Source organism: Heterobasidion irregulare (assembly GCF_000320585.1).
Source record: "Heterobasidion irregulare TC 32-1 unplaced genomic scaffold scaffold_04, whole genome shotgun sequence".
NCBI classification, from domain to species: Eukaryota; Fungi; Basidiomycota; class Agaricomycetes; order Russulales; family Bondarzewiaceae; genus Heterobasidion; species Heterobasidion irregulare.
The window spans coordinates 1,773,564-1,800,882 of record NW_009258200.1 but is presented as its reverse complement, the minus strand read 5'-3'; the positions used below and the strand labels follow the sequence as shown (position 1 = coordinate 1,800,882).

The following is a 27,319-nucleotide window of genomic DNA, read 5'->3' as shown; positions in this document are numbered from 1 at the left end:
TATACACTGGAAGTGGACCGAGAAGAATCGAAGTCGATGGCAGTGAAGGCGAAGTTGGAAGTCTGATGATTTGACATCTGATACGGATTAGGCAATAGAGGACGCTCACGATTGAGTTATCGGAAGTCCGCGCCTTGCCTTCTCCCTGTGTTGTGGGTGTTGCAGCATAGGCTCTTGATAGGGTTCATAAACGCAAGGCAGGTCAATCTGCAAGAACAGAGACAGATTCCCCTCTACCCTCGTCCTGCTTCATCATCCTCCACTTCCTCCAAATTGCACCTTACGCCGAGATGACAGACATACTGAGAAACATACCGATCGTGCGATGGTCCCAGCGCGCGGACTCTTGGGTTCTTGCTAAAAACAGACCAGATGCGTATCTGCCTATGAGTATCACCCTCCTCACCTGGAACATCCAACACGATGTGCCGAACGCGTGGGAGCGACACCAGGCAGCGATGACGTATATTCAGCACAAGGCGTTCGGGTGCTACGATGGCCGCGCGCCGCGCCCAGGGGTGATCATGCTGCAAGAGGTGGGCGCAGATGCCTTCAATGCGCTGCTCGAGCACGCGTGGGTGCGCACGCACTTCGTGGTCATGCCGCCCGGACCGCAGTACTGGCCGTACGGGGCGCGCTACGGCGTGGTGACGCTCGTGCCGCGGCACATGAGCATCAGCGCCGCGACGTCAGTCGAGTTTGGCGGGTCGCGGATGGGGCGGAACATGCTGATGGTGGACGTGTGGGTGAACATGAGCTTGGATGCCCTTGGATGCGAGCCGAAGATCATCAGGATCGCGAATACACATCTGGAGTCGCTGCCAGGCGGTGTAATATGGCGGGCAGGGCAGTTACGGACGGTCGCACAATGGTTGAAGGACTTCCAGGTGAAGGGCGGGGTCGTGTGCGGGGACATGAACGCGCTGGTGCCGGCGGACGAGAAGTTCGTGGCGATGAACGGACTGGTCGATGCGTGGGAGAAGAGTAGCGCTCACGTCGCGGCGGTGGGCGATGGTGACATGGAAGAGAATGACGGGACGACGTGGGGATTCCAGCCTAGGAGCGACTTCAAGCCGGCGCGGCTGGACAAGATGCTGTACGCAGAGAAACGAGCGTACGAATTGGAGAGGCCCTGGGCTGTTGGAGTGGGATTGAAGACCAAAAGTGGACAGTGGGTGTCTGATCACTACGGGCTGATGAGTATCCTGCGCGTGTTGGGGTTGTAAACAGGAAATGCGACGGCCTGGCCGTCTACAAACATGTAACATATTGGACAATCTGCGAGCACAGCGATGAGATGTTCATCGGGTTTTCGCCCGAGACTTAGCTGCGGTGTGCAAGCCAGACGAGTAGCTCCCAGGTCCTTCCAGGCGCTTGTGACTGCCCCGTGCCTCGTCGTGTCACGGAGATCCGTTGGCTCGAGCCTGGTAATAGAGCTGGGCGTGATGGTCAACGTGCTCATAGCGGCGATTGCTGGTTATTTTTATCTCGTGGAGACGCTGACGTTACAATGCCTTGTCCGCCAGCCTCTACGAAAAGCCAGAGTCGCTCGTGGGCAGTCCTGAGGTCGTACAGGGCTGCCATCTGAGTGAGGTGTGCATTGAATGCTGTCGAGAAGGGCAAGAGAGACCGCAGGCGCAGTTGATACGACAGCGGCACTTGGCGCGGAGATGTTTGGTGACATAAACAATGTTGTTATTCCCGGCGGCCTTATAAAGTCCGACTGAGGTTCTCGCACCACCATCGCTGCTTTTTTCCTCTTCCACAAGCTGTGTCCGCCCGTCCCCACACAACGACAATGAAGTCCGCTTTCACTTCCCTCGTAGCCGTCGCCCTCTTCGTCGTCGCTGCCGTCGCTCAGAGCACGCTCACCGTCAATACCCCGTGCGTTCATTTCCCATTCCGGTCCCATCCGTGATCCTCCCCTCATACCCCGCCTCGTCTCCAGGGCCAACGTTGTCGTCTGCCAGCCTCTCCAGATCACTTGGAGTGGAGGAACCGGTACGTCGTTGTCCTTTGAGCGAGACAATCCAATTAATTCTCGATTCACCGACCCTAGCTCCCTACTTCCTCGTTCGTAGTCCCCTTTTTCCCTATCACGTGGTTGTTTGTACTGATGTTTGAACATCATTTGGCCCGTGGTCTTTCAGAGGTGGGCATACCTCTCATCGTTCACAATTTCCGCTCTGAATGAATTCCGTCTTAAGCGTTCTCCCCGGTGGTGACCCGTCTGGCTCTGCCCTCGAGGACTTCGGTCAACAGACCGGTACCTCTTTCACCTGGACTAAGGTTAACCAGCCTGTCGGTATGTGTTTAGGGGAATATTTCCCAGGGAGCGATGTTCATATTTGGAGATGCTAGGCACTTCCCTCGGTCTCACTCTCCGTGATTCCAATGGTTTGACCGCCCAGTCTGCACCTTTCACGGTCAACAGCGGCTGTATGTGCATTGTTCCTGTATCTTTCACTGTTTTATCTTACAAAGATTACAGCGGATACCAGCTGCTTGACTGCCAGCGCGTCTGCCAGCGGAACCGCCTCTTCCGCTTCCGCCAGTGGTACTTCAAGTTCGTCGGCTGCTGTGACTTCGTCTGCCGTAGGCAGCTCATCTGTTTCTTCGGCTGTCGCCACTACGTCGACGACGCCGGCTACTACAGCCGCTTCGTCTGCATCTGCGGCATCTTCTGCTGCTTCCACTACCAGGCCGGCGAGCAGCGCCACGTCGTCCTCGTAAGTGACATCCCACACTCATCGCCCAATCTCCGCAGTTGTCTTATAAAACGCTCTGTTGCGCCCGTCTAAGTGCGTCGCGCTCCTCCTCCGCTGCATCTTCCGCGGCATCTACATCTGCGAACGCCGTTCCCACGCTTGCTGCGCGCTACGGCGCTGCTGGCATTATCGGCGCCGTCGTCGCCGCTGTCCTGGCCTAAACGATATCCCTTGGATCGGGTTTGAAGTAGCAAAAGCTGAGATAGGCAGGGAGGCGCGAGCAATTCACCGTCCCCGTGTCCATCCTGTGAACTTGCTTCTTGGACATTCAGCTTTTTCCCGACGCCTTTGACATTCCGACGCTCTGCGTCACGCCGCTCTTTTGTAGAAATACCTTGGTTCTCAGATAACGAGGAACGTTCGACCGCTTGCTTCTCAATCTTTGTCTCTTCTAATCTCCTCATCCGCACCCGAGCGTCGGATTTTTGTGTCTCCATCTTCTCGTACTCTATTACTGGATTTTATCCACTTTGTTGCCATTCCTAACACCTTTATATTGTTTCAGTTTGGGCCTAGCTATCTTCCTTGAGGCTTCGGAGGCTTTGTTTGTATGTCCATACCCACACAACGTAGCTCACGAAACGCACGCTAGGTTACGAATGGATTTTTGTTACGTCCCATATGTACGACGGCATGACCTCAGGACAATGACTGTCACGAAAGGACTCGCAAGGGAGCCGGTGATCATCCGCATGTATGGTACGATGGATAGTGTGGGAGTGGTTGTCTTGTCAGTTGCACAAAATTTTGAGATGGATTTCTGTCGAGCGTTGCCGAATGGTGGCGAGAATGATGAAAAGTGCCAACACCTTCATTTAGCTTGTAGCAGCTCAGACGATCCGCAGATCATACATCATGTGTGCTGAAAGGTGCTGAAATACTGATGCCGCAAACATACGATCTGATCGTATGCGACGCTCTGCGGCATTCATCTAGAGGACTGTACAAATGCCAAGCGGATGCATTTGCCAGTATGGTAGCAAATGAAATCAGTGAGCGTATGCATGATGCATTGATGCTCGTAGCGACAGATGAAAGCTTATAGGCATCGAACCGAACCATACAAGGGAGAACCAGATTGAGGGCTTCCCCGGAAACGGTGGGGATGTACATTCATACTGTACGCGATGGTTTATGAGACTATAAAATGCGCTGCTTGAACCGGCCGAGCGGGGAGGGCTATTAAAGATAGACCTCGGGCGACAGTGGCGACTGCGGTGGTCCCGTTCCCTTGCTGCCAGAAATGCTGGTGCGGATGGCCGCCGTGGGTGAAGCCTCTGAGAATGCGCGCGCGCAAGCTATCTTTGAAATCGAAGCAGAATTCAACCGGAAAGACCATGGGTCTAGTGTGATGCATATACGAAGATACGTGAACAATGTAGAATTGTACAGAGTCAACCTCCAGATGGATGCCTGAGGGTGAGGCAAGTGTAGGGCAATCCAATACACAGTCTGAGCTGAGCGCTGAGTACTGATGGCCCTTTGAGCTAAAGATAGATTGAGACGACGCTTTGACACATCCAAATTCAATCAAGATGTTAAGGAGGTGCAGAAGGGAAGGTTGTCGGTATTCAGATGTCGAGTTAGCATCTGCCGGTACCGCAAGTTTTAAGCGCAACGGGAAGACGTCGTGGATTCTCGCGAATTGAGTTGGAGAGCAACTGCAGGGGCCATCTGTGCTATGAGAATCATGCTTCCTGGGAATCTTGTGACTATGTTGTTATATGGTCGTCGCGAGTCATGGCTCGAAAGATATCTTGACTAGAATTGCCTGGGCTTTCTACACGGCGACGGAGGAAGTGACGGTGGCCAATAAGAGGTCATCGTATTGGTCTCGAGGCAACTTCTGTTCTGAATTTCCTTTTCTAGATTTTTCGACCTCCTGATCTCCTTCTCCGGTCATGTCTTTGGGAGGTTCATCATACTGCACCCAACATTGCATCCATAGCTGTCTGTTGACACTCTCTAGCACCTTGAACTGAGCTGTCCTCGTGATATCGCTTCAGCGCCGGACATAGAGAGGAATATACACGAGAATTGTCCGCGATCCCCATCTTGTGCAGCAGGCCAGCGGACCGCCGGTTTTTATCCGCTCAACCCGCTCACCTGTGTCTCTCGTGATGAATGCCCGCCTGAGTTTCATTACCCCGCATTCGACGTCGTCATCCCGCGAAGCTTCGGGCCCATTTATACATGGGAGCCGAGGTGTGCTTGGTACGTATTTATGTGTGCACCTGAGCACGTTCAAGTGCTCCCCACAGCGCTTCGCTTTGATGCCATAGGACCCTCTGCCTTTCATCTGGTGAAATGTCTCAACCAGAGTGGACTGTTGCAGATTTTATCTATCGGGGCTGGTGGTGGAATAATCGCGGTATGTTTGCTATTCAATGCTCTAGAATTTGATCTATTACTACATCTAAACTTATCCCATAGGCATTCTATTGTTGAATGTATATCTTCTACTGCCGCTTCTAACTTCCACGGTCAATGGACTTGATTCATCCCTGGTCAATGGTGAGGGGACCAATGGGTGCTACCATAGCAAATCCCTGTTTTTGACACATTTCAACAGGTCTCCAGATTCTACCAGCTTGGCAGGATCAGTTTGGTCATCCAAAAGGAAAAGCGTTGGGTGTGTGGGATGAGCACTCTATTGAACAATCACTGTTGCTCACTTTGACTTCTAGGCCTGATCAACTCTGCACAGATGATCGGAGGTCTTGTGGTAAGCAGGTCAACGAGGTTGCGATTGCAAAAATAGTCACGGTTTCTCAGGGCCTTCCGTTCACTCCCTTCTGCTCTGACAAGTTTGGTCGGCGAGCAACGTTGTTCATTGGCTCATTGTTCATGCTGGGGGGCGTTGCGATGCAGTCCACAGCAAACACAGTTGGCAGATTTGTAGGCGCCCGCGTACTCAGTGCGTTAACATTCAATCTGAGTGAAACGCCTTCGCTGAGCAGAACATGAGTTGGATCCGGACTCACTTTTGGCACGAATGCAGCTCCACTGCTTATTACGGAGCTAGCGTATCCCACACAGGCGAGAGTGGTATTTATGACCGATGCACGGAATCTGAAAGTGCCGGCAGCGTGGTAAGCTAACCTCCATATACAACGCCTCATGGTATATGGGGAGTATCATCGGTGCGCATGGTTTCTGGCCGAAAATCTTAGTTTTTTGAATGGTTCCTCTCTCTTAGCTGCATGGACCTGTTTTGGCGCGTTCAATGGAGCCCCGAACTCCCTCTGGTCTTGGCGAATCCCAACTCTCATCCAGGCGCTGGGCCCCTTGCTTCAAGTGTGTTTGATTTGGTGAATGTCGATTTAATTCACTGTTGACAAGTTTCTAAACGACACCTAAAAGGTTGATTCCAGAAAGTCCTCGCTGGTTGGTATCATCAGGACGTGTAGGTGAAACCGTTATTTAGCATCAAGTCACCAGCTCATCCACATCGCTGGGATCACTCCAGGAGGGCCAGGCAGCAAGAATCCTTGCCAATCTACACGCTAACGGATTCGACGAAAGAGACCCTTTAGTAATATTCGAGATGGCACAAATCCGGCATGCCCTCAATATGGAGAAGGAAATCTCGAATTCAACTTCGATCAAGGCCCTGTTTTCCACGCCCGGTAACAGAAAGCGGATGAGGCTCATCGTTGGCATAGCCCTATTTTCACAATGGAGGTGTGCTCAACCCATTCTCATTGGGCAGTTCACGGCTCATTGTAACCCGTGCTTTTAGCGGAAGTGGCTTGGTCTCTTATTACATCAACCTTGTACTCGAAGGGGTGGGGATTACGAGCACGTCTACAAAAGCTGCTATCAACGGAGGATTGCAGGTGAGGCACATCGGTTCAAATGAATGTGCACTGCTGAACAATATCCAGATCTGGAACTTGACTGCTGCCATGACTGGTGCTCTGCTCATTGATAGACTCGGTCGAAGGACGCTCTTCATTATATCTAACGCAGGCATGCTGATTGGTATGTCTTGAATATGTGCGACTGGTATGATTGTTCTCATGAGCATCCAAGCCTTTTCCATATGGACGCTAACTACTGCTCTCTTCGACACTATCGATTCTGCGCCAGCTGCAAGAGGTTTGTTCACTGATTTTCCTCGTTCTACCCTCTCTAAAAATCGACAACAATGCAGCGACCATTCCCCTCATTTTTGTTTTTTATCTGTTCTATGACGTGGCATATACTCCAATGCTCGTAGCATACACACTGGAAATTCTCCCATACACCATCAGAGCTAAAGGCTTTGCCCTCATGGTACGATACATTCCTCGATTATGACATAAGTGCAAAGTTGACATCCTCTCCAGAACTTGACGGTGTCGCTGACATTGGCCTTTAACCAGTTCATCAATCCATGGGCTCTTGAAGCCATTGGCTGGAAATATGTGTGGCCCTTCTCCTTGCACAACACAATCTGACAATGCTGATTTGTTCGTAGTATCTAGTATATTGCGGATGGCTCGGTCTCGAGCTGATCTTCGTCCTTATCTATGTCGTGGAGACTCGTGGTAAATTTTCTTCAGTCTCTCTTACGCGTGATTGACTGGGAAACCCAGGACGCACACTGGAAGAAACAGCGGCTCTATTTGATGGTGAGGACAGACCAGCAGATCTTGTCCAGATGGGCGGCGAAGCGGCGACCATGACCATGAGTCGGGGCGCCGTAGCCATTGAGTCGAGACGGGAGACGCCTACATATGTGAGGCCAGAAAAAAGGTTGACAGGCGAGAGCCACGAGCTGCGTATGACTCGTTCGACATTCGAGATGGATCGATGGGGAGAGTCTAGTGGAACCCACGCGTTGTAGTTAAATGCATCCATATTCAATGTATTTGTGATGAGAGTATAGCTATGCATATGCCAGTATCCAGTGGCTCAAGAGCTGATAGTGGTCAGTAGAATGCGATGATGTGGTGAGTCTGATTGAGGTCAAGGCTCTGGATCGATGAGAGTCCAAACTTGGATAGAGCCCGGTTGACACGAGAAGAATCCCCAGCCATCCTTTGTGATGTCGACGCGCGCGAAGGGCGCGAATGCCCCCACGTATGCCGTACTTGTATGGTGCTAGTACAATGTCAGTTCTGGTTGTATAACATGGGAGAGCGTCTTACAGGACCGACGTTCATGCGAATTAAATGCGAGTGATCGTTGGTCCTGAAAGAGGTATGTCAACGCCCGTATTTCTGGTCGATTCCGTCAGCTGGTATTACCTGGCCTCTGGCCTCGCGTTGGAAATCACTACTACGCAACCCCCACCATGCTCTGGATCTCCTGTCCGGACAAACCCGATGCAGTTTGGGTGGTGAAGATACTCCCTGAGCGAGCCATGCGCGAATTGTTTTCGAATCCTCATGAGCACACGGAGCCCGCGTGCAGTGTGTTCATCGTAACATTCGTGATTGGGGTACAGGTCTCCGTAGAACACGCAGCTGTTATGAGCCAATGGTTACTGGTAATCCATGAAACGCCTATGTCAGTCATCTTCACTCACGGATGTCCCTCTCCTCGAAGCAATATCAATGCATAGGCTTGTAGTTTGAAATTGGAGTCGACCTGAAGGGGGTTTAGTGCGTAGAATTGGACACAGATCGCTTGACACACCCAGCTCTGGAGGGTTTGTCCGATTTGCTAAGCGAAAAGATGATAACACGTTGAGCACGCTTCTACCATGCAGTAGATTTGCGTTCACCGTACTGTTGGAATGATGAGCGCTGAGCGCTGAGGTATTCATGTCCAAACAAGGCGATTTTGCTTACTCGTGATTGTCCACGAATATAACGGCATCGCCCGGACGTGCCTTGAGAACACTGGCATCTAGGATCCTTCGCAGATCATATTTTGGTCCCCTCTGACTAGCTTCGTGAAAATTACTATGCAAAGGGACATCGAAGAAGGCCAACTGTGCACGTTAGTATCAAGTTGTCTGTGAAATGTCATCTAACTTACTTGTCCTTTAAATGCTCGGATGTATGATAGAATAAGTTTCACGCTGATACACAAATTAGTTCGGATCGTGACAATTCGAGTCCCAATAGCTTACTTTCCTGACCAGTACTCGCCTACAATGAACGCACGAGATCTTTTTGGACCTTGGCGGACTCTCCTGATCTGTTCCCATGAGCTTTTCCCCGAGTTCTAATGTGCTATTGTCGGACTCACCCAGTCGCTTAAAAAGCGCCTGTCCATATGTTTGATTGCATCTAGACGAAAGCCTGTAGCGCCTGTTGTCTAACGGTTCATATTTGAATAAGATAAGGCATGGCGATGCATAGAGAACATACGCCTAGCACCCAATCCGCCCAATTCACCAGATCTTTTCGGACGTCTGGATGGCGATGGTCGATCTGTTGATGACTCTCAGTGGTCATAGAGATGCCAGAGACCGGAATACTCACATCGACCCCTAGCAGATAGTCATAGTTTCCAAATTCTTTATCCACATTTGGAGACCATTTTTTGTTGCTATCGCCGGCAATGCGGTAAATACCCTGGGTGCGACTTCTGTCATCCCAGTCGAGTCCTGCTAATCTCGTGAGTTGCAAGCTCATGATGAGTATATCGAAATGACCTGTAAAATGCTCGTGGTTCCATCGCATTGAGCTGTACTATGGAATTATAAGATACGTCACAGCGTTGAGGTATTGAGGAGATAAATACCTTTCCAGCTCTCCCAGGAAAATCAAACGCAGTCCACCCCTAAGAGCCTACATGTGAGCTTGGACATAAATGACACATCATTAGATGTACATTTATCTCTGTCACAGGTCCCAAGTCTTTCAGACGGTTATCGCTATCTACACGAACCGCAAGGAAAGTCTCCACCCGATCCGCGCCCAGCTTATGCTGGCAAAACATAGATTGAGCTTGACCCCTCGTGTCTAAAAAGTGCTTACACCTACATTTAGGACAGCGTCAATCATGACGTCAATTCCGTTCGCTTTTGCGACTGAAATGGCTCTCAAAAGTTCCTGTTTAGTGCCCCACCTGGTGCTAACTGAGCCCTTCTGTTCGAACTCCCCAAGGTCCCACTAAACCAGCTTGAGATCAAGAACAGATGAAGGATCCGTCGAGAAAACTAACCAGGTCATAAGCGTCATATCCTTGCCCGAGCTACATGACACCGCGCATGAATTATGGAAGTAATGGATCGACCAATGACAATTCTACCTGGTGCGTTGCCTTATTGGGTGGAGGAAGCCAAACCTGAGTGACACCCAGATCCGCAAGGTTGGGCACCTCCTGTTCAAAATGCGCCCACCAGCTCATATTAGGGTGCAGGGTGTCCCACGTAAAGAATTGGATCTTGTTCAACATTAGTACAACTACATGCGTCGTACACAGCGGCGAATTAGCGCGACCTACCATCAGGCTGTTTCGAGAGTTTTTCCGAGGACCAAGATCCATCTTTGAGAGTGATCCATCCAACCTATTCGAGGTGCCTAAGTGATGCCATGGTATGCATTTTATGACCATCGCTCGCGAGGCGGCCAGCGACGTGTAGTAATGCTGGTTGGCTGGTGAAGTAGTGACCAGGAGCGTCATGGCCTGCCACTGGCCTGCCTAATCTAGACATATTCGAACTCCGCCAGTGACCATATAAAACTTTTTCGAATCTCTTTCCACCTTCATCCCATCCTTCACGGTCATCGTGTATCCTCGCTAGCGTTCCGCTGGAATACGGGTCATGAATCATGATCAGTAGATATGCATCTTTATTCTTGTGAGGGATGAGATGGATGGCCTCCTTAATCGCTCTGATCACGCTTCATCTACGTCGATACAGAGTTTCATGACGTGGCAACATTTTCTCTTAATATACCGGTTGCTTTTATCTTCTCCATGATGTTCAACTTGACCAGTCTCATCACTGGCAATAGAGTGAAGTATGTTGGTAAGTTTACGGGCATCGTTTAGAGCCGCTCTTTTGCAACTCTCCTAGGTGAGGTTCAGATTCCACGAACTTAGCTTCACGTCGGATAATTTGGCAAGATGAAACTTCATTGTCTCAATGACAATGAACAATCGTACATAGTGGATGTGCTCAACATCTTCGAGATTCTCAGCGTTGCTTCAATGTCCCAGCATAATTAAATATTAAGCATTTTTCAGGACTCGATATTGAACAAACGTGAAGGGCCTGATTATCGTTTCCCGAAGACTGCAGAGGATATCGAATTGGCGGCCTTGCCGAAGATTGCACGCTGAGGAACAGGTCCGGTATCCTTCACAGGCGAAAGTTCCCTAGGGATTCCCAACATATCCCCGTCCTAGGAGGAGGAACGGTTGTTAGGCAATATGATAAGATTCAAGATGTAGAACTTCACTGACCTCGTTAAACCCCCAATCGAACGTCTGAGGCTGAGCAGAACTGAAGGCATTGAGCTTACGCATCTTCTTTTTCTTTGGCGCCGGAACATCCTTCTCTGAATCGCTGTCGACTTCAGGCAGCTTGCTCCCTGCTCGAATCGACGGTTTCCGCTTGCCCTTCACGTCTGTCCCCGCAGCTTTGATCGCAGCTTTCTTTTGAGGTACAGTGTCCTCACCGGCCGACTCGTCCTCGATAGGAACCTTTTTGCCGCGCTTCGGTTTCCTAGAGTCCTCAATTACTTCAGATCGTTTCTTCCCCTTCCTATCCTCGGGGCTTGCACTTGTGTGGGTCGCAGCGCGCTTGCGCTTTGCTTTCGGCACGGGAGACGCAGTTAGAGGATCTTCTGTGTCAGCTTGCGTCTGACGTTGCGGTTTCTTCGAGCTGCCTGCAGCTAGTGGAGAGTGCGCATTGTCTGAACCGCTATCCTCTAGCAGATTGCCACGTTTGTGAGAGCTTTCTGCTATAGTGCTGCTTTTTGGAATCACTGCCTTTGAATGTGCCGGCTTAGGCTTTGCGCGATTTATCGAGGCTGGTTTCGAGGCGGGCTTGGTTTGGACGGGTGCAGGGTGGCTATCTGACACCATTACAACATCTGAGTCCGAATCCTCCGGTGGGGGATTTTTCTTCCGCTTTATATGAAGTTGGAAAGTAAGCACGTGTCGTCATTCAGAAGAACGCACCTACACTAGACGATTGCTTAGTTTTAGGGCGCTCGGCTTCCTGGGTCTCTGCCTGAGAGGGTTTCAGATACAGATTTCAAACATCGGGAGAAGATGGCTTGTCTACCTTATGTTTGCCCTTGACGTTTGAATCGCCGATCGGCACCTTATGTCGTAGCTCGTCCAACTGTTCTGATAACTTTGTATTGCTGCGCTCCAATTCTCCCTTCGTCTGTTTCAAATCGTCAAGTTCGTGCAAGAGTCGCTTGGAGGTCTTCCTAGCTTCTTCGTAGTTGGCCTCAGCTTCTTCGAGCCGTTGCTTTGCTGATAGTTTAGCGCTGGATACAAAACGTAGCAGATGAGTGACTTACTGCATGCTCCTCCAAAGACTGTCTCAACTTCGCCACCGCTTTGCTTTGCTTCTCAGAAGCTTTCTCACTCAACTGTTCCAACTCGCCCATCTCTCCCTCAAGGGTTTTCACCTTGATTTCCAGTTCGATCTTCTGCTTCCGCATCACTTCTGCCTCTTCACCGCCCTTGTTTTCGAGCGTCTGCCATTTGTCCAACTGCGACTTCATGTTGGAGTTCGCCGTCTCGAGGTCAGTCTTGATACGTGCCATCTCGTCTTGCGCTGACTGAGATGTCTCAACTTGCAGTGTTGCTCTGTCAAGTTTGGTGGTAAGGGTGGCGATTTTGGCGTTGAGAACAGGCTCATTCTGACGCATACGAGATACTTCTTTCTAGAGGGCATTGAATCTGGACGCGATCCAAGAACAATCAAGAGCTACGCACCTCAACAGCCTCCTTGGCTTTCTCAGTGACGTCGAGCTGTTCCGCCTTCTCTTTTAGTTCTGCTGTAATCTCGGCGATCCGCAACTTCAAACCCTTGACCACCTCAGTATGCTGCTCTGCGACACCGGTCAATATCTCATCTAGCTCGTCGTTCTTCGTTTCCAGCTCGGTTTCTTTGACCTGAAACATCGTGAGCCTAAAATCCCTTTGCAGTCGTGCAAGGCGCTCTTTACGCGCATTGCTACGTTCCTTGAGCACGTTCAGACGCTCGTTCTCGAGCATGACCGTCGTCCGTAGGTGAACGATGCGATGGCATGCCTGCAGTGAGTCGCATCCGTCGATCCATTCCTTCAGCTCGGCTTTGAATTTCGTGTGAACGTCCTGCATTTCGCCGTCGTGGAGTTCGCGCTTGTGCGCAATCTCATCCTTGAGGAGCTTGTGAGTCTGTTCGAGGGAACGATTCTTCTGCACAAGTTCATCAATATGCTTTTGTTGTGATTTTATCATGGCCTCGTGCGGGACGGAGGAGGGCGTAGAACGGATGGGAGTCGGTCCTTTGCGAAACATTATGATAGACAAAAGTCACAAGATGACTCTATGTATTTAACTCGACAAACTAGAAGAGAGGGCAGAAGTTGTTGTACGGCGTGGTGAGGACTAGGATATTTAATTACACCACCTGAGGGACAATGGCCTAACCACCTTTTAGCATGCGTGCCCAGATTGTCGACAATGGCCTACGATAGCAACCCGAGCTTTGGTAGATCTCTCTGAGCGGTTTGTCTGTCGTGGAGAAGTGCGGGCAGGTGACGGTAAGAAGGAGGGTCGGGGACGGCAATAGTGGCTTCAGAGAGAAGTGGCGTCCGCATTTGAGTCATACAATCTAGAACTCTTCAAACATCTTCGAACATGTCGCCCAGTCGACCTCCTACCAATACTAAAGTCCATGTTCCCCGTCATAACACAGCTCGCATCGGACCTGCGCTGACGGCCCAAATCACATCACTCGCCACGGAGCAGGGTATCAGAACAGATCTACGACAGTCGAACCATGATCCATCAAGCGCCATGGCTCTCGCTATCGTTAGCCCTTTTGACCATGGTAATCCCCACTGATAACAGACTGATTCGTTCCCCTGATTCCAGGAAAGCGCATCGGATTGGAACTCACGATTAATTGCAGCACGGGCGGAACGTGGTCCCCAATGGGATGTTGGAACACAACAGTAAGAAGACATATTCCATCACCTTTACCATCTCCAATTTTTGGCTTCCACAGATTTCACGTAGACGAGGAGTCCGACCTTTACTATGATCCCACACCTCTGTACGAATATTTGAAGGAAGAGCGGGAAGAGAGCGCTCAATCATCAGATCCTGTTCACCATGAAGGTCCTACGCCTCTCATGGCCCATCGCCAACTGCAATCTAACATCAGTAATCAATATTCCATGAACGGCATGGGTGTTTCATCCTCGATTGCAGCTTCCCCTAGACATCTGGGCGGGCCTATGGGCACCCCGCATGGCGGGTCGTTTGCTGCTATACCTCCTACTCAGTTCTATGGCACTGATCGAGGATCTCCAATGGTACCACGAGGAGGCATGATTATGGACGGGATAGGTATCACTCCTGATATTAGGAGGAGAATGTAGGCATCGCAGCGTGTATCTCTAGGTATCCTTTTATTCCCCTGTTATTTCCGCTCGCTAGCGCGCTCATCGTATGCCGAATGGTACAACTATTCATATAGTGGATGAATCTGATCCAGAATAGTCAACGGCCAAAATACGGTGGCTTCTGTTTCATTCTTGAATTTGTGATCTTTACAAGGGTTCTCGGGCTACGATGTATCTCTGTCACTGTGACCATGTGTAAACAATCCGTTCATGATGCATGAGCTAGTTTTTGCCTGTTGAGATTACAGTCCAGGAAATCGAAGGTGCAAGGTGTAATGCAGGGTAAACAAAAGACAACAACGCGTACGCGCGCCAAGTCAACTTCACTGAATCACTCGGACACAACTCCAAACAGTCGCTATAGACGTGCCTTGCCATTGAGATCTCTAAGTCTGTTTATAAATTGCAGGCATTCTCATATTTGATTGCGATTTTCAAGTGATACATCATCTAGCAAACCATGTCATCTGACGAAGAATCTCCAGACCATAACAGGCCGCCTTCAATCCCAGATCCTCAACCTCCTCTCACTGCATCGTACACCTATCATTCCCCCACTCCTACCGCTAAAGGGCCTTATGTTCTGGGCGTAGATGAGGCCGGAAGGGGACCGGTTCTCGGGCCTTTAGTGTATGGCGTTGCCTACTGCCCCGCTGCCTATGAGGAGCGGCTTAACGAGATGGGTTTTGCTGGTATGTTTACTTCGAGCATCGATCTTCTATCAAAGCTATAAGCCTCAAGCCACTCAGATTCAAAAACTTTGAACGCTCAGACGCGCTCAAATCTGTTGAGATCACTGAGCGGGAGCCCTGCGAACCTAGGGTGGTCCGTGAGGGTCGTCAGGTATGCTTCCAACGTACATCGAGGCTTCGTATTCAAAGAGCTTGATCGTGCTGCATTGTCTAGCCCGCAGGCCATCTCAAGTGGGATGCTCCGTCGTCCACCGATCAATCTCAATCGACAATCTGAAGATGCTACTATCCTTCTCATTCGCGAAGTCCTGCAAAGCGGACTCGAGTTATCTGAGGTCCCTCTTCGTGCCGCCTTGTCTCGTAGTTCCATTCTCATACCGTTTAAAGGTGTACGTTGATGCACTTGGGCCAACAAAGGCCTGGGAGGCGAATCTTTCTGCTCAATTTCCTGGTATCAACTTTACGGTCACCGCCAAAGCTGATTCAAAATTCAAAATCGTGGGTGCAGCAAGCGTTGCTGCCAAAGTAACAAGAGACGCGTGGATTGAAGGGTGGGTATTTGAAGAAAGCGCACCAGGCGTGCCAGATGATACCATGACCGACGGCGCCAAGAAGGTACCATGGAGCCTCCAGCTTGGTAGCGGCTATCCTTCAGGTATGTGGCTTGTGATGTATGTACTTGAAAAATTATTTGACGAACGCGTCTAGATCCTAAAACACAGGCATGGATCAAATCATCGCTCGACAAGACTTTTGGGTTCCCTTCAATAGTGCGCTTTTCCTGGACAACGGTTAAGGTCGTGCTCGAGAAAGACGGGCATGCCTTGGAATGGTCTGCCACGCTCAGTTGAACGTCTTAACCGCATATTTACCATTGATTGATCAGGATCGACGATGGTCAAGCATCGCTCGTCAAGGCATTTGAGAGCGAGACGGGGCGGGATAAAGACCGTTCTGCCGTAACAAGAGATCTATGCCTAAGTAGCGTTGGGAGTTTCTGATAATTACTATGAGGTTGATGTTAAACTAGTAGTAATGGTGTTGGTTTTTCGTGTCTCATCTATATGGTAGCTGCATTAGTTCGATAACTACCGATATTTTGAGACTTCGCATGACCTGGAGAACAAACAGCTATTCAATTGCCACATCTGCTTACTGGGTTCGATGAGTTGCCTGATACTACCTTGTGCAACTAGCAAGGTCGTCAATGATATGTTCTGGCGTGATATTCTCTATAGATTTCCGTACATCGCTTACCATGACATAAGTCCGTGGGCGGGCCACGCTGATATCTATCCCTTACAGTACTGTTGTTACAGAACAAAAAACTATCATCATTATACAACACACAAAGCCAATCCGTACTCACAACATCAAGCGTTCTTGAGGGCCGAAAAGCTGTTTAAAGTGTCTTCGGCATAATCAGAGTGAGTAACAGTAGTGGATATAGATCCGAGATCGTGAATGGATGTTCAGATAAACAAGTCACAGGAGCGAGAAACCAATTAACGCCTCTTCGGCGGTGGGGTCCCAGCTGCTTCGTCCCCAGCTTTTCTCTTTGTTCCGAAGCCGAAAGCGACCTTGGTTCGATCCCCGTTTACAGGCGTACCGTGGCCTGATACACTCTCTGTGACTGCACCAGCGCCAATTCTCGAGAACCCAGGTCGGGGGGCTGGCGAGCTCGTCTCGTGCGGGCCGACGGATGCAGGACTCGCGCTCGAGCTTAGATTGTGCGAGAACTGTGGCGCCGGAAGAGTGATGAACCCGTTGTCCAAAGTCTGTGGGGCTGAAGACTTATTCCCATCCTTTTTCTTGCCCTTCGACTTCTCCGTTTTGCCCTTGGATAAGGGCTGTGGGTCAAGAAACTCCGCGGCTTGTGGGACGGCACTGTGATAGGCATGAGGATTGCTTGATGGTGACGTAGGAAACGACATACCCCCTGTTGCCCACCGACAGTACGAAGTGAGCTTGACCTGTCTTTTCCTGGCGTCTTTGAAAGGCTTCGTTCATACCAAGTGGTGTGTCGCCACTGATCATGGCCTCTTTCTTCTTTTCTTCCGCAATTTTCTTCAATCGTTTCTCCGTCTTCATCCTCCCAGAACCCTTGCCGTGGAATTTGTGCGACAACGCCTTCCATGCTTCCTTGGGTGTCAACGAGCGCCCAAACTCGTCGTGATAGACGATGTTGACATCCGGCTTGTAGTTTTTGAACGCTTCTAGGTTTGCGCGCGCCTCTTGCTGCTCGCGCATACGGTTTTCGTATTCGCGCTGCGCCTGATCCTTGTTACTTCCTCGAGACCTGAGCTTCTCCATTTCGTTTTCTGCTACACGCCGCCGTTGGGAAGCCAACCAGACGTCGCGCTGCAACTGTATGCGTTCCCGTTCCGTTTGATCTGCCGAAGGTGTTGCGAGTATTCCCTGCTGTCGAAGAATAGTGAGCGTCGAAGCCATGCCTGTGCTGAAATTCTGCTCGGTCGATGTCCCAACATCCAGATCGCCATTTGCCGCTTTCGCTATTTCCTCGGCCTCGGTAGCCTGGATAAGATCCTCGATGGCGTTTAACATGGCTTGTTCATCCTCCTCATCCTTGACAACAACTTCTCCTGCTTCTAGCTCCTCAACAACGTCCATGGGTACGCTAGTAGGCGGTGTGGGCTCGCGAGGGGCCGTCGTTTGTGCTGTTTGCTGATCCTCCCTCTTGACTACCACGGGATCATGAGTGATACCGCGAACAAATTCGGATGTGTCATCAAAAATAAGGCCAGGACCGTCCCCATCATCTACCTTTATGATTTCTACGCCGTTGTTCTGTTCTGTTCGTGCCCTTTCCTGATTGACTGAAATACAAGAATAAGATAATTGTTGTTGATGCTGGTCAATAGACGCACTTTTTCTGGCGATTTCCTCGGGCGAGACCTTTTTGGCTTTGATCTTTACCCTTCTTGACTGCGCAAGCGCGGCCTGAAGCTCATCGTCATCAACGAAATTGACATTCAAATCACGCTCCACAGGAATGATAGATGTTGAATCGACTTCCATGTCATTCACGGTGATGGGAGCAACGTCCGACTCGTCCGGAATCCTCCTTGAAGGCCGCTTCTTCTTAGTCTGCATATGGTTTTGTTTAAGAACATAACGTCAGAGCACGGTAGATGATATATACATGCCTTGGGTTTTTTGAAGCCGACATCGCCCTTCTGTAAATAGTCAGCAATTTCGAGGTTCTCTATATACGATTTGTCAGGGAGATTGTCATTTGCAATGAACAGGCACAGATTGCGTACTGGCGTAATCGATGGAGAGAAGTGATTTCTTGACGACAATGGCAGCCTGCCCCTGATCTTCTCGTGTTGACTTATTGACGAAAGACTGTGAGCTCCCTAAACGGAAACCCTGCATAGCATACAGTCTGAACACAGACAACGAAAACGAAACGAGGGCCGACTTACCGACTCCTTGGGGCCTTCCAAGAACTCGTCATACTTCGACAGAACTGCACGCTTCATACCCTCTCGGCCGTCCACGAACTCTTCGTCGTCGTACCCCGTGTAATCACGATTCTTGACTTTAAGCTCGTTTCTCTCCTTTGTCCGCTCATGTTCAGCCATCTCGACGTTCTGTAATTCATCCTCTGCGAGAGATGCCAAGGATCAACATGCGATCACCACAACAGCTAAAGGAACGACACTCACCTTCGTTATCAAGTATACGGCTGTCTTTGAGTGTGAGTATCCGGGCTTCACCGTCTTCCAGTTCGTCGAAGTCATGGCTGACCTTAAGCCCTGCGAGGTCCTCTGTATCCCGAGTAACATCAGCAACTGTCCGCATTAAGGGAAGCACGCGACGCACTTTCTGTATAATCAGCGCCCTGGAATACTTGATCCATGCTCTCGAGCTCAGCCTGCCGCCTTTTGGCCAGCTCCTTCTCCCGTTTCTTAGCTCTCTTGATCCATTTCAGGGTGTCGTCTGTGTCCGCATCGGCGTCACCAAGTGTGGCTCCTTTCAGCGATGTATTGAGCTCCTTCTTATTTCTCACCCTGGAGAGAGGGTCACGTAAGCAACTGTGCTTATCCAGATATCACAACCTGGGGTCGCCTGAAAGCCCAAGCAAGGTAGAAGCAACTGATGGGCACATAGCAAATAAAAACCACTTACTTCGCGATGCGATCCCTGATTCTCCTAGAAAGACGCAGAGTATGGTTAGAAACGAGATAAGAACATGAGATATGACGAAGAATCACTTTTCTTCCTTGGCCTTCGCCTCTTGTTCGCGCTGACTGGCGTAGTTCTGCTCAGCCTGCTTCTCCTTGTCGTCTACCGGGGCGCTATCATCGGTCAAAGGCTTGAGACCGAGAGAGATACGGATTTTGTTTGTCTCTTCGAGACTGATACTTTCCTCCATGTTGAGTACGTTTATCAGAGAAGGAGAGAGCTGGAAGTAGAGTTGAGCAAGAGAGAAGGCTAATGACGCTTTGTCAACTGAGCAGACTGCTTGTTTGGTCACGTTTGTTGTATCGGCCCGGCCCGTGCACTCCGGTTTGATCTCGCACTCGAGGCAGTGCAGTATTAGTACTTTGTTTTACTTGTGCATGCAAGACCCTCATATGCCGTAGCGACGTAAGGGCAACTATATGTTACGTTGAGTAGGGAGGCATCAATTACGTGGATGTATGAAGTTACACAAATGAGTGATAGCGTGGAGATGGGGCGACACATGAGAGGCAAGTTAATCTTAGGAGATACTGTGAAGATCAATCGTAGAATGAGTAGCATCTGTAGATGATGTAAAGTGAGCCTCAAGCCAACTTTGCACCTTGACTTTCCGGCTCTTCAGAATGCAAAAATTCGGGGACATCACGAACCAATACCTTAAAATATTTTGAGCAGTCACACACTGGGACACATGAACATGAACGTACAATGATGACCTCGACAGCAATGAGAGCTATAATGACAAGTTCCATCCGAGCGGCAGAGGTCTAAAACAAGATGAGATGTAATATTCACATCATTAGAAATTGAACACACCTCCGTCAGGAGCTGCCGCAACACTGATTGCACCTGCGAGAGGATTAGCTTTCATGCCTCGATCTTGCAAAGGGCTGCACTGGTACCTCGGCAGCGTATGTGATCTTTTCGTTGACTGATCGTATGCGCGCTCTCACTTCCAGCGCATTACTGAGAGAATTGAAGTAGCCTGAACATTTGTCAGCCGACACGGTAGACACGAGGCGAAGTGACAAACCCTCAAGAACAGGTTCTGCCCAATAGAAATCCGGAGTATCGTAGAAGTTTTCCCGATTCAGGTTTAGGCCTTGACGGAATTTGAGGAGCTCTCCTAATTTTTGTACAAGGGCTCGACGTCCTAGCCCCGGCTTCCCAGTGCGTTGGAGAGACAGAGGGAGAGAAGATACAGAAGACAGATAATTCTCTAATGACACCTCGAGCGCTGAAAGGGCAGTAGAGCGTGAGAGTGCCTGAGAAAACGCGTATCGTGCCAGCAGAGTCTCCTGATCGAAAGCAGACGCAGGAAGCGAGCTAGGCAATACATCTGGAGTGCTTAGGGAGGGACTACCGCCTAGAATGATGAGGTCCCCTTGCAAACGCGTAATTCTATCGAGGCGATGGTAGAAAGTCGGGATCAGCCAACGAGTATGTAGATGACCTTGACTTACTCTGAAGAATCTGTCACAAACTCGAGCTCTTCCGTCTCCGCCTCCACCAAGGGGGCGACCTCAGCCTCTGAGCGAGCGATCACTTCTTTTTGAAACCTCTTCGCATCCTCTTCCGAAAGACCCCAACATACAAAGCTCCCATTCCCAAAGACGAATACCTCACCTTCTTTACCCTCAGCGCCCCATTTCGGCACCCAGTACGCCTCATGCAATGGCCGCGCGGTAGGCGGGAGACGGTGTCTCAGACGCGTCAAGATGTATCGTTCAGCAGTGGCAAGCGTCGAGATCGGCTGTATATCACTCCGCGTGGGTTTAGGATTGGCACGAATGGGGAGGGATTCAGAGGCAGTTCTTCGAAGAGGCGTGAAGGCTTTCGGTTTTGTCTTCATCAGCGATTCATCATCAGACATACTGCGCACTCCAGACGCGAATCCTCTTTGCGATGGAAGGCATCGGGGAACAGTAATCCGTTTAACCAGCGATGCGGTCGTCTTGGATGAGAAGCCCCGGAAGAGAGATGAAGAACGTTGCATGCTGGCCTGTGGTGTCTAGAAAGCAAAGAGTGCACCGGAGTTGAATCGACGGCCGGGTTTTTGAGCTCGGAAGAGGTTCAAGAAATTGGTGCCAGACGTGGATACTCGGCAGAAGCAGGCGATGTGTAAGATGCTTTACGTCATAGACAGTAAACTCGGTGAAGTCGCCGAGTCGCCGGCTTCGGAATTGACATCGATCCGTTTGATGATCGACCATCCTGACAGCAAAGATTGCTAATCCGAGAGCAAGCTGCATACATTATACGCGGTCTAGAATTACTTTTATGAGGTATGGCTAGACAAGTAAACACTATGGCGAAGTCTGAAGGAAGGTCGAAGCAACCTAGTGCAACAGAGTGCGAGTAATTCATGACATTTCAACGTCGTTGTCTGAATCCTCTCCTTCCGCATCTTCCCAGTCGTCATTGTCGTCTGCCTCCTCTTCCGGTGATGGCCGAATACCCAACTCTTCCAGCTTGGTTATCAGCTCATTGACATGATCTAGTAGAGGTCGATCGGGATGCTCCTGATTGACGTGAAGCTGCATCATGACAAGTAAGGGCAGGAAGACAATTTGGAGGGCAGTGAGGCGACATACTACTTTGCAAGTCTCTAGACAATCTCTCGAGTCCCTCCCTAGATCTTCCCAAGACATGTCCTCTAATTTGCCCTCTTTTTCGTGAGCTTGCTCGGCCATGAGGAAGAAACACCACCCTTCGAGGTACCACGCCTCGACTTCCTCATCATCCGCAGCCATGATGCCATGGAGAACCAACAGCGCAGGCGTGTATAATGAAAGCTCGAGGAACAGTTTTGTCAGGCCGAGCCGGCTGGGTATTGGTGGCAGCTTGGGGTCATCTGAGATATGTTCAAGTCGATTGAATGTTGTGCGACAATTCGGAAGGCTTACCGGCCTCTAAGTCCTTCCATGATGACCATGCCTTCTCTAGCATCGCCTTTGCGTCGTCAGGCCGTTGTTGCGACATGCGAACGGAAGCGAGAGCTTGCAATGCCTCGTTATTCTCCGGGTCCGTCTGCAGCGCCAAGTTTAAGAGGTCTTCACAGGTCTTTTCTGCTGCGGGATCAAAACTGGGCCACGATCAATACTTTGGTCGGTCGATCCTGTTCTGAATAAATCACTGACCACAGATCACACGCAGGATCCATCCAAATCTCGACTTGGCCAATGAGAGCGCGTACGATTGTGGTTTTTATCTCTTGTTCATCGTTTTTAGAGGAGGGGCTGTCCATGGCGCGCTCCTTGCCTTTCAGCTGGGCGAAAAGTATGTCTACGGCTGCGCTGTAGTGCTGCAAAGCCATTTGTGGATCATCGCTGAGCTGAGCGAGATAGAGATGTGCGGCCGGCGGTGGTGATGGTGGTGCAACGGGGCTTGGAAAGAGCAGAGATTGGAATGTCTGATCAAGTCATTGTATGTTACAGCATGCTTAATGCCCACAACATGCAGAAGACTCACCTGCTTGGCCGCATCAAGATCACCCGTCTCGAGCTGCACCACACCCTGTATTTCGAGAGCCTCCGCATTATTTGGCGCGCGCTCCAAGGCGCGCACGATAAACCGACCCGCAAGCTCGTAATCGCATTGCACGATCAGATCCTGTGCTTTTTCTAGGAGAGCGGAGATGGTTGGTAGGGGATTGTTAACTTTCTCCTGCACTATCTCGGTCGTAGGTGGGGGCGCTTTGCGTGTCTTTGTTCGAGTGCGGCCCATGCTTAATGAATGGCGGCGATCGCTGTTGTGCAAATCGTGCAATGCAAGTCGAGCCTTGGGAGAACGGGGGAAGCCTCAAGACGCCGGCGGGTCCGGGTGCCGTGCCGCGGCACCACTGATAACCTTGTTCTAACTTTTCGACGAATACTTCTTATGCACAAAATGAGATACCTACTGTACTTTGTGTGGCTCGGATGCAATCAGGTCTGACGCTTGAAATATAACGATGTGTCTTTCCTTGCGCATCGTTTCCTTAGCTTTTAGCCTACAGTTGAAGACGGCATTCTACACGAGGCTTCGGCGATGTCTCAGTGCTGGTTCCAGCCGCCACCGGCAGCCTTCCGGTCTGAGATAGCATTCAGCACTAATAGCATTTTAGTCTCCCTTCGACCCTTCCACCATCATGTTCTCTTCATTTTTCTCGTGAGTCCAGACTGACCTGATATTGTATATATCTTGACATATCTACAGAACTTCACCCCCTGTCGATCCGACAGCTCCCAACTTCCATCCCGTCTCGTCGAGATTCGCAAAGGATGAGTTATTTGGGGAGCTCGAGCCGAAGGACACTGAGTGGACATGCGCTGGTGGGTTCGCAACCGAGACACAGATCTGGTACAATATACTAGAGGATGGCACATCTGTCATGTGCCAGGTTATCCATTCTTCCATCGGGTGAGTGCTGTCATTTTGAAGGATGCTGTCGAACTCCAACCCTGATATCATCGATCTCAGAGTTTGGTATCCCACCATCCAGTTCACCTGCAAGATCTTCAATCCCAACACCGGAGAGAAAGTCTGGCGATCAGTCAATGTCTCCAATTTTGTGACGCCGCCTCCGGGTCTGGACAAGCGATCAAGCAAGGCCGACCAGTTTACCATCACTCATAAATCGGACCCCGACTCTGACTTCCCTGAGTCTTATACCCTCTCCGTAAACCTCTCCACCGACTTCCAAATTTCTCTCAACGTACGCCGCCCTGCATCCGTCCCGGGGTACAAAGTAGGTAAGGGACCTGAGGGAGGGTTCTCATACTTTGGTCCGGATTCTGCAAAAGCAGAGGGCTATGTCATTCATCGATTCTGGCCTCGCGATGTCGGTTCCGGCCACATCATCTTGAACGGCAAGGCGATCACTGTCGAGGGTCCAGGCATGTTCGTCCACGCCATCCAAGGGATGCGACCGAACCTCGTAGCTGCGCGCTGGAACTTCGCCCACTTCCAAAGCTCCCAGCACGGCGGCGTGTCTGCGATCCAGATGGAGTTCACTACGACCGATGCCTACGGGCGGAAAGGGGCTGGGTCTGGGTATGTGACGGCGAACGTAGGTTCGCTCGTCATCGGGAACAAGCTGGTGTCCGTTACGGCGGAGACGAAGTGGCCAGATGAGGAGCAGCCAGAGAAGCCGGATGTCATCTCGCGTGCGCTGCATCTTAAGTCCGCTCATGACCCTGACACGGGGTATGCACAGCCCACGGAGCTCGTTTTCCGGTGGGCAGGCCCATCATTGCTCCTGGATGCTCCCGGGTTGGTTGATGCAACGCTCGCGGTGAACGTCGGTAACCCCACGTCCCCTCAAGGCCTGATCGAGAAAGTCGATGTCCTTGCGGAGATCCCTGGTGTAGTCAAAGCTGTCGTGAGCTATGTCGCGGGCACCAAACCATACATTTATCAGGTAAAGAATTATCTAATATCCGCAATAACACGAGTTGCTTATGTGCTCCTTGCAGTGGATCAATCCAGCAAAGCTCATCGTCACTGGCCCAGATGCAATCGTGCCGGGGCTGTCTGGAGGTCTGGAGGTGGACGGTCATGTGTATAATGAAGCAACGTTCATCTCAGCTTGAGATTGTAGTCCTGTAATTCCGCCCTGTATCATCTTGCATGTCTGCGCCCATCCAGTAGCTGCTCTCGAATATAAAGCACAGTATCTGTCTCTTCTCGGTCTGTGCCGTTCATGTTCTCCTCGTATGAGAGATTTGCAGCTGAGAACGTTTCGGCCTGCACTCGGGGCGGTATACGCGTCTACCCTTGCCGCGGCATGTGAGTCAAAGGGCACATGCCGACACGTAACGGTGCTTCGGGCGGACCCGATAGTAGTGCAGCATTGATATTGGCCATAGACCAAGTTGTGTTCACAGCACAACATGAGCCATGTTTCGTCTATTGATTCGTCAAATCCTACACAGGCCGATTCGAAATCAGGCTTTAACTCGCAGCTTCAAGAGGTCTCGCTCCTCGTCGAACCAGGCTCCTCCCAGATGCTGTTCTCAAAGGAGCCACCTGTGCATCCCGATCCGCGCTTCTCCTGCTCTCCTCCAGATTGATTCCTCATGTCGTTTCAGGCAGTTCAGCTACGGCGGGAACGGAATATGGGTTCCCATTGCCTCCTTTCACTCGACATCGCGGAAAGAGGCACTTCCATTTGTTTCTCTTGTTGCGTTATTCAAGGTAAGTGCGCCCGCCCTCGGTTCGATCGGTTCTCTTTCCTAGTCGCTTCATTGATCCTGCCAAGGCATCAACTGCCCTAGAGCTTGCGCGCACAGCTGCGCGAATAGCGTTCACGTTCATACCCGTCATCCTTGTGAAGAACCACAGGACCCGCAAAATATTGAAGCATGTCGAGGATGCAAAGAAGAAGGATCCAAACGCTGTATTTCCCGCTAGGTTTGATAAACTGGTTGAGAATAAAGGAGACGTTCTAAGGAGGATACGCAAGAGGACCATTCTCTTTCATGGCCTGCTGTTCACTCCTATTTTCCTTTTCTGGGCAGCCATTGTCGCAAGCCTAGAGAGAACACCTCTTACCGGACGGTACGTACACATAACCATGACTGGCGATCTTTATTGACATGAATGATACGCCTTAGATGGCGCTTAATATTGTTGTCACCAGAGGAAGAACAGGACATTAGCTCACAACTCGCTGGCTCAGGATGGTACCAAGCAGTGGGTGAAATTATCGCAAAAGATGGTCCCCCGAAAATCATCCCTCCTAGTGACTGGCGATATGCATGGGTCCGAGATACTCTCCGTGCTTTGGAGACGGCGATTCCTACGTTAGGGATTGAGCAAGCTTTGGAGCCCGCGTGGCTTGAGCGGGGGCCAGATGACGTCCCATTACCTCCGCCCGCAAAGTTCCCTCTCCGGCCACGACCCCGCGCGTCTGAATATATACACTGGGTGTGTCAAGTCACAAACTCCCGGCCTGTGTCGTCAATCCCACATATCATCCCAGGTCCCCCATATTCTCTCATCGTTGTCGATAACCCAGATTCATGCAATGCATTCTCATACGGCTTTGGTCCAGATGGGGCAGGTGGGATTGTGGTATTTTCGGGCTTCCTGGACCAAATCATGCGAAATCATCCACCATTGAAGCCGACAATAGCTTCCAACGTCCCTCGCTCAGAGGAGACGTCCTGGTGGTCTCACCTGTTTGGGAATCTCTTTGTCGTGACGCCACCCATAAACCAGTATCAACCCACATCCGAGCAGACCTCGGACCTCGCAATCCTCCTCGCGCATGAGCTTGCGCACCTCGTCTTATCCCACCATCTGGAGACGCTTTCTTCCAGGACAGTCGTTGTACCAGGCATTCTATCCATCTTCTCGGACGTCGTCCGCACGCTCATTTTCCCCATAACCATGTTTCTCGGGCCGTTCGTCAATGACGCTGTCGGGCAGCTTGGAACGGTTGGCTCTGGCGAACTCACCAAGCTAGGAGAGTACTGCACCAGCCAAAAGCAAGAAATTGAGGCCGACGTCGTCTCTGCAAGGCCAGTACACTTACACGCTAGCCCACTGCACTTCGGGTCGATGCTGAGTTTGGCTTTCCATATTTAGGTTGCTTGCCCACGCAGGCTTCGATCCTCGGAGAGCCGTGCAATTCTGGCAAAATCGCTCCGAAACACCAGCGACCGCTGAGTGTTCCCCCACTCTGGCCAAGGAGAAAGAGAAAACTGACAAGAAGCACAGCATGTTCCCGTTGGGGATCATGGGCTCTGGACATCCAATGAACGAGGTGCGCGTAGCGAAGCTTAGGGGAGAGATCGAGCGATGGCAGGAGGAGAGAATCAGAGTGCGTGCTGAGCGGCAACTCGGAACAGTTGGACCTTAGATGAATGCGTACCGAGTGTGGGATCTCTTCAGACTATTTATTTGTTTCATCTCTTCTATCTATGTCGACAAGAAAGCAAGCGTTACAAATGACGCTTCATTTTTCTTTGGATCTCTCTGTTCAAATTATTCACTTTGTGGTTTCCTTCTGGTCGGCGATCTTGCCGTTTCGTTCTATGTAGAGTACATACGATGTAACAGTAACTTGAGATATGTCAATATTCCACTCATCCATATGAGGACCTTTCGAGTTGTATCAAATTCTGCTCTGCATTTATCG

The 27,319-nt window shown here is 50.6% G+C and overlaps 12 protein-coding genes across 12 annotated transcripts; 7 read left to right on the top strand and 5 right to left on the bottom strand.

The window, feature by feature from the left end:
- The first annotated feature begins 156 nt into the window (after positions 1-156).
- On the top strand, positions 157-1,302 carry HETIRDRAFT_439594 (uncharacterized protein). Its single transcript, XM_009547032.1, has one exon. The coding sequence runs from the start codon at positions 291-293 to the stop codon at positions 1,224-1,226; it is 936 nt and encodes a 311-aa protein (XP_009545327.1). The 5' UTR covers positions 157-290; the 3' UTR covers positions 1,227-1,302.
- A 440-nt stretch (positions 1,303-1,742) lies between these two features.
- On the top strand, positions 1,743-3,460 carry HETIRDRAFT_439593 (uncharacterized protein). The gene is made up of 7 exons (XM_009547031.1): positions 1,743-1,884; positions 1,949-2,001; positions 2,060-2,073; positions 2,206-2,305; positions 2,362-2,439; positions 2,492-2,729; positions 2,803-3,460. The coding sequence occupies exons 1-7, from the start codon at positions 1,799-1,801 to the stop codon at positions 2,927-2,929; spliced, it is 696 nt and encodes a 231-aa protein (XP_009545326.1). The 5' UTR covers positions 1,743-1,798; the 3' UTR covers positions 2,930-3,460.
- A 1,615-nt stretch (positions 3,461-5,075) lies between these two features.
- On the top strand, positions 5,076-7,599 carry HETIRDRAFT_55094 (MFS sugar transporter; the record flags this gene model as incomplete). The annotated part of the gene is made up of 17 exons (XM_009546369.1): positions 5,076-5,139; positions 5,202-5,282; positions 5,341-5,400; positions 5,456-5,493; positions 5,544-5,685; positions 5,737-5,813; positions 5,857-5,911; positions 5,968-6,079; positions 6,132-6,174; positions 6,238-6,452; positions 6,511-6,607; positions 6,656-6,752; positions 6,804-6,869; positions 6,925-7,046; positions 7,100-7,177; positions 7,231-7,300; positions 7,349-7,599. 17 exons carry the CDS (start codon positions 5,076-5,078, stop codon positions 7,597-7,599), a joined length of 1,668 nt encoding a protein of 555 aa, XP_009544664.1.
- Positions 7,600-7,721: 122 nt separating this feature from the next.
- HETIRDRAFT_55172 (glycoside hydrolase family 13 protein) lies at positions 7,722-10,265 on the bottom strand (the record flags this gene model as incomplete). Its single annotated transcript, XM_009546373.1, has 17 exons — positions 7,722-7,856; positions 7,904-7,946; positions 8,003-8,221; positions 8,284-8,420; positions 8,563-8,691; positions 8,739-8,781; positions 8,833-8,900; positions 8,952-9,020; positions 9,074-9,136; positions 9,188-9,315; positions 9,361-9,397; positions 9,450-9,488; positions 9,540-9,635; positions 9,692-9,820; positions 9,873-9,902; positions 9,960-10,094; positions 10,155-10,265. The coding sequence occupies 17 exons, from the start codon at positions 10,263-10,265 to the stop codon at positions 7,722-7,724; spliced, it is 1,611 nt and encodes a 536-aa protein (XP_009544668.1).
- Positions 10,266-10,775: 510 nt separating this feature from the next.
- On the bottom strand, positions 10,776-13,411 carry HETIRDRAFT_458595 (uncharacterized protein). Its single transcript, XM_009547030.1, has 6 exons — positions 12,612-13,411; positions 12,191-12,559; positions 11,947-12,138; positions 11,841-11,892; positions 11,121-11,587; positions 10,776-11,059 (listed from the first exon to the last, which is right to left on the bottom strand). Exons 1-6 carry the CDS (start codon positions 13,176-13,178, stop codon positions 10,934-10,936), a joined length of 1,773 nt encoding a protein of 590 aa, XP_009545325.1. The 5' UTR covers positions 13,179-13,411; the 3' UTR covers positions 10,776-10,933.
- A 69-nt stretch (positions 13,412-13,480) lies between these two features.
- HETIRDRAFT_152706 (uncharacterized protein) lies at positions 13,481-14,506 on the top strand. Its single transcript, XM_009547029.1, has 4 exons — positions 13,481-13,694; positions 13,758-13,837; positions 13,891-14,288; positions 14,365-14,506. The coding sequence occupies exons 1-3, from the start codon at positions 13,521-13,523 to the stop codon at positions 14,264-14,266; spliced, it is 630 nt and encodes a 209-aa protein (XP_009545324.1). The 5' UTR covers positions 13,481-13,520; the 3' UTR covers positions 14,267-14,288; positions 14,365-14,506.
- Positions 14,507-14,750: 244 nt separating this feature from the next.
- Positions 14,751-15,833, top strand: RNase_H_1 (RNase H type II; the record flags this gene model as incomplete). The annotated part of the gene is made up of 5 exons (XM_009546349.1): positions 14,751-14,982; positions 15,040-15,133; positions 15,197-15,317; positions 15,370-15,637; positions 15,691-15,833. The coding sequence occupies 5 exons, from the start codon at positions 14,751-14,753 to the stop codon at positions 15,831-15,833; spliced, it is 858 nt and encodes a 285-aa protein (XP_009544644.1).
- Positions 15,834-16,183: 350 nt separating this feature from the next.
- Positions 16,184-19,384, bottom strand: HETIRDRAFT_66930 (uncharacterized protein; the record flags this gene model as incomplete). The annotated part of the gene is made up of 9 exons (XM_009546408.1): positions 16,184-16,869; positions 16,919-17,819; positions 17,871-18,090; positions 18,120-18,208; positions 18,267-18,375; positions 18,432-18,613; positions 18,693-18,776; positions 18,832-19,043; positions 19,224-19,384. The coding sequence occupies 9 exons, from the start codon at positions 19,382-19,384 to the stop codon at positions 16,488-16,490; spliced, it is 2,340 nt and encodes a 779-aa protein (XP_009544703.1). The 3' UTR covers positions 16,184-16,487.
- Positions 19,385-19,778: 394 nt separating this feature from the next.
- Positions 19,779-21,067, bottom strand: HETIRDRAFT_107175 (uncharacterized protein; the record flags this gene model as incomplete). Its single annotated transcript, XM_009547028.1, has 6 exons — positions 19,779-19,850; positions 19,902-19,961; positions 20,011-20,043; positions 20,097-20,179; positions 20,228-20,595; positions 20,658-21,067. 6 exons carry the CDS (start codon positions 21,065-21,067, stop codon positions 19,779-19,781), a joined length of 1,026 nt encoding a protein of 341 aa, XP_009545323.1.
- Positions 21,068-21,557: 490 nt separating this feature from the next.
- Positions 21,558-22,920, bottom strand: HETIRDRAFT_314869 (uncharacterized protein; the record flags this gene model as incomplete). Its single annotated transcript, XM_009547027.1, has 5 exons — positions 21,558-21,731; positions 21,789-22,048; positions 22,101-22,279; positions 22,335-22,606; positions 22,666-22,920. 5 exons carry the CDS (start codon positions 22,918-22,920, stop codon positions 21,558-21,560), a joined length of 1,140 nt encoding a protein of 379 aa, XP_009545322.1.
- Positions 22,921-23,282: 362 nt separating this feature from the next.
- On the top strand, positions 23,283-24,883 carry HETIRDRAFT_439588 (uncharacterized protein). Its single transcript, XM_009547026.1, has 4 exons — positions 23,283-23,343; positions 23,392-23,595; positions 23,656-24,595; positions 24,651-24,883. The coding sequence occupies exons 1-4, from the start codon at positions 23,324-23,326 to the stop codon at positions 24,765-24,767; spliced, it is 1,281 nt and encodes a 426-aa protein (XP_009545321.1). The 5' UTR covers positions 23,283-23,323; the 3' UTR covers positions 24,768-24,883.
- Positions 24,884-25,253: 370 nt separating this feature from the next.
- Positions 25,254-27,040, top strand: HETIRDRAFT_163437 (Metallo peptidase M48; the record flags this gene model as incomplete). The annotated part of the gene is made up of 4 exons (XM_009547025.1): positions 25,254-25,371; positions 25,452-25,734; positions 25,791-26,699; positions 26,767-27,040. 4 exons carry the CDS (start codon positions 25,254-25,256, stop codon positions 27,038-27,040), a joined length of 1,584 nt encoding a protein of 527 aa, XP_009545320.1.
- Between the last annotated feature and the right edge of the window lie 279 nt (positions 27,041-27,319).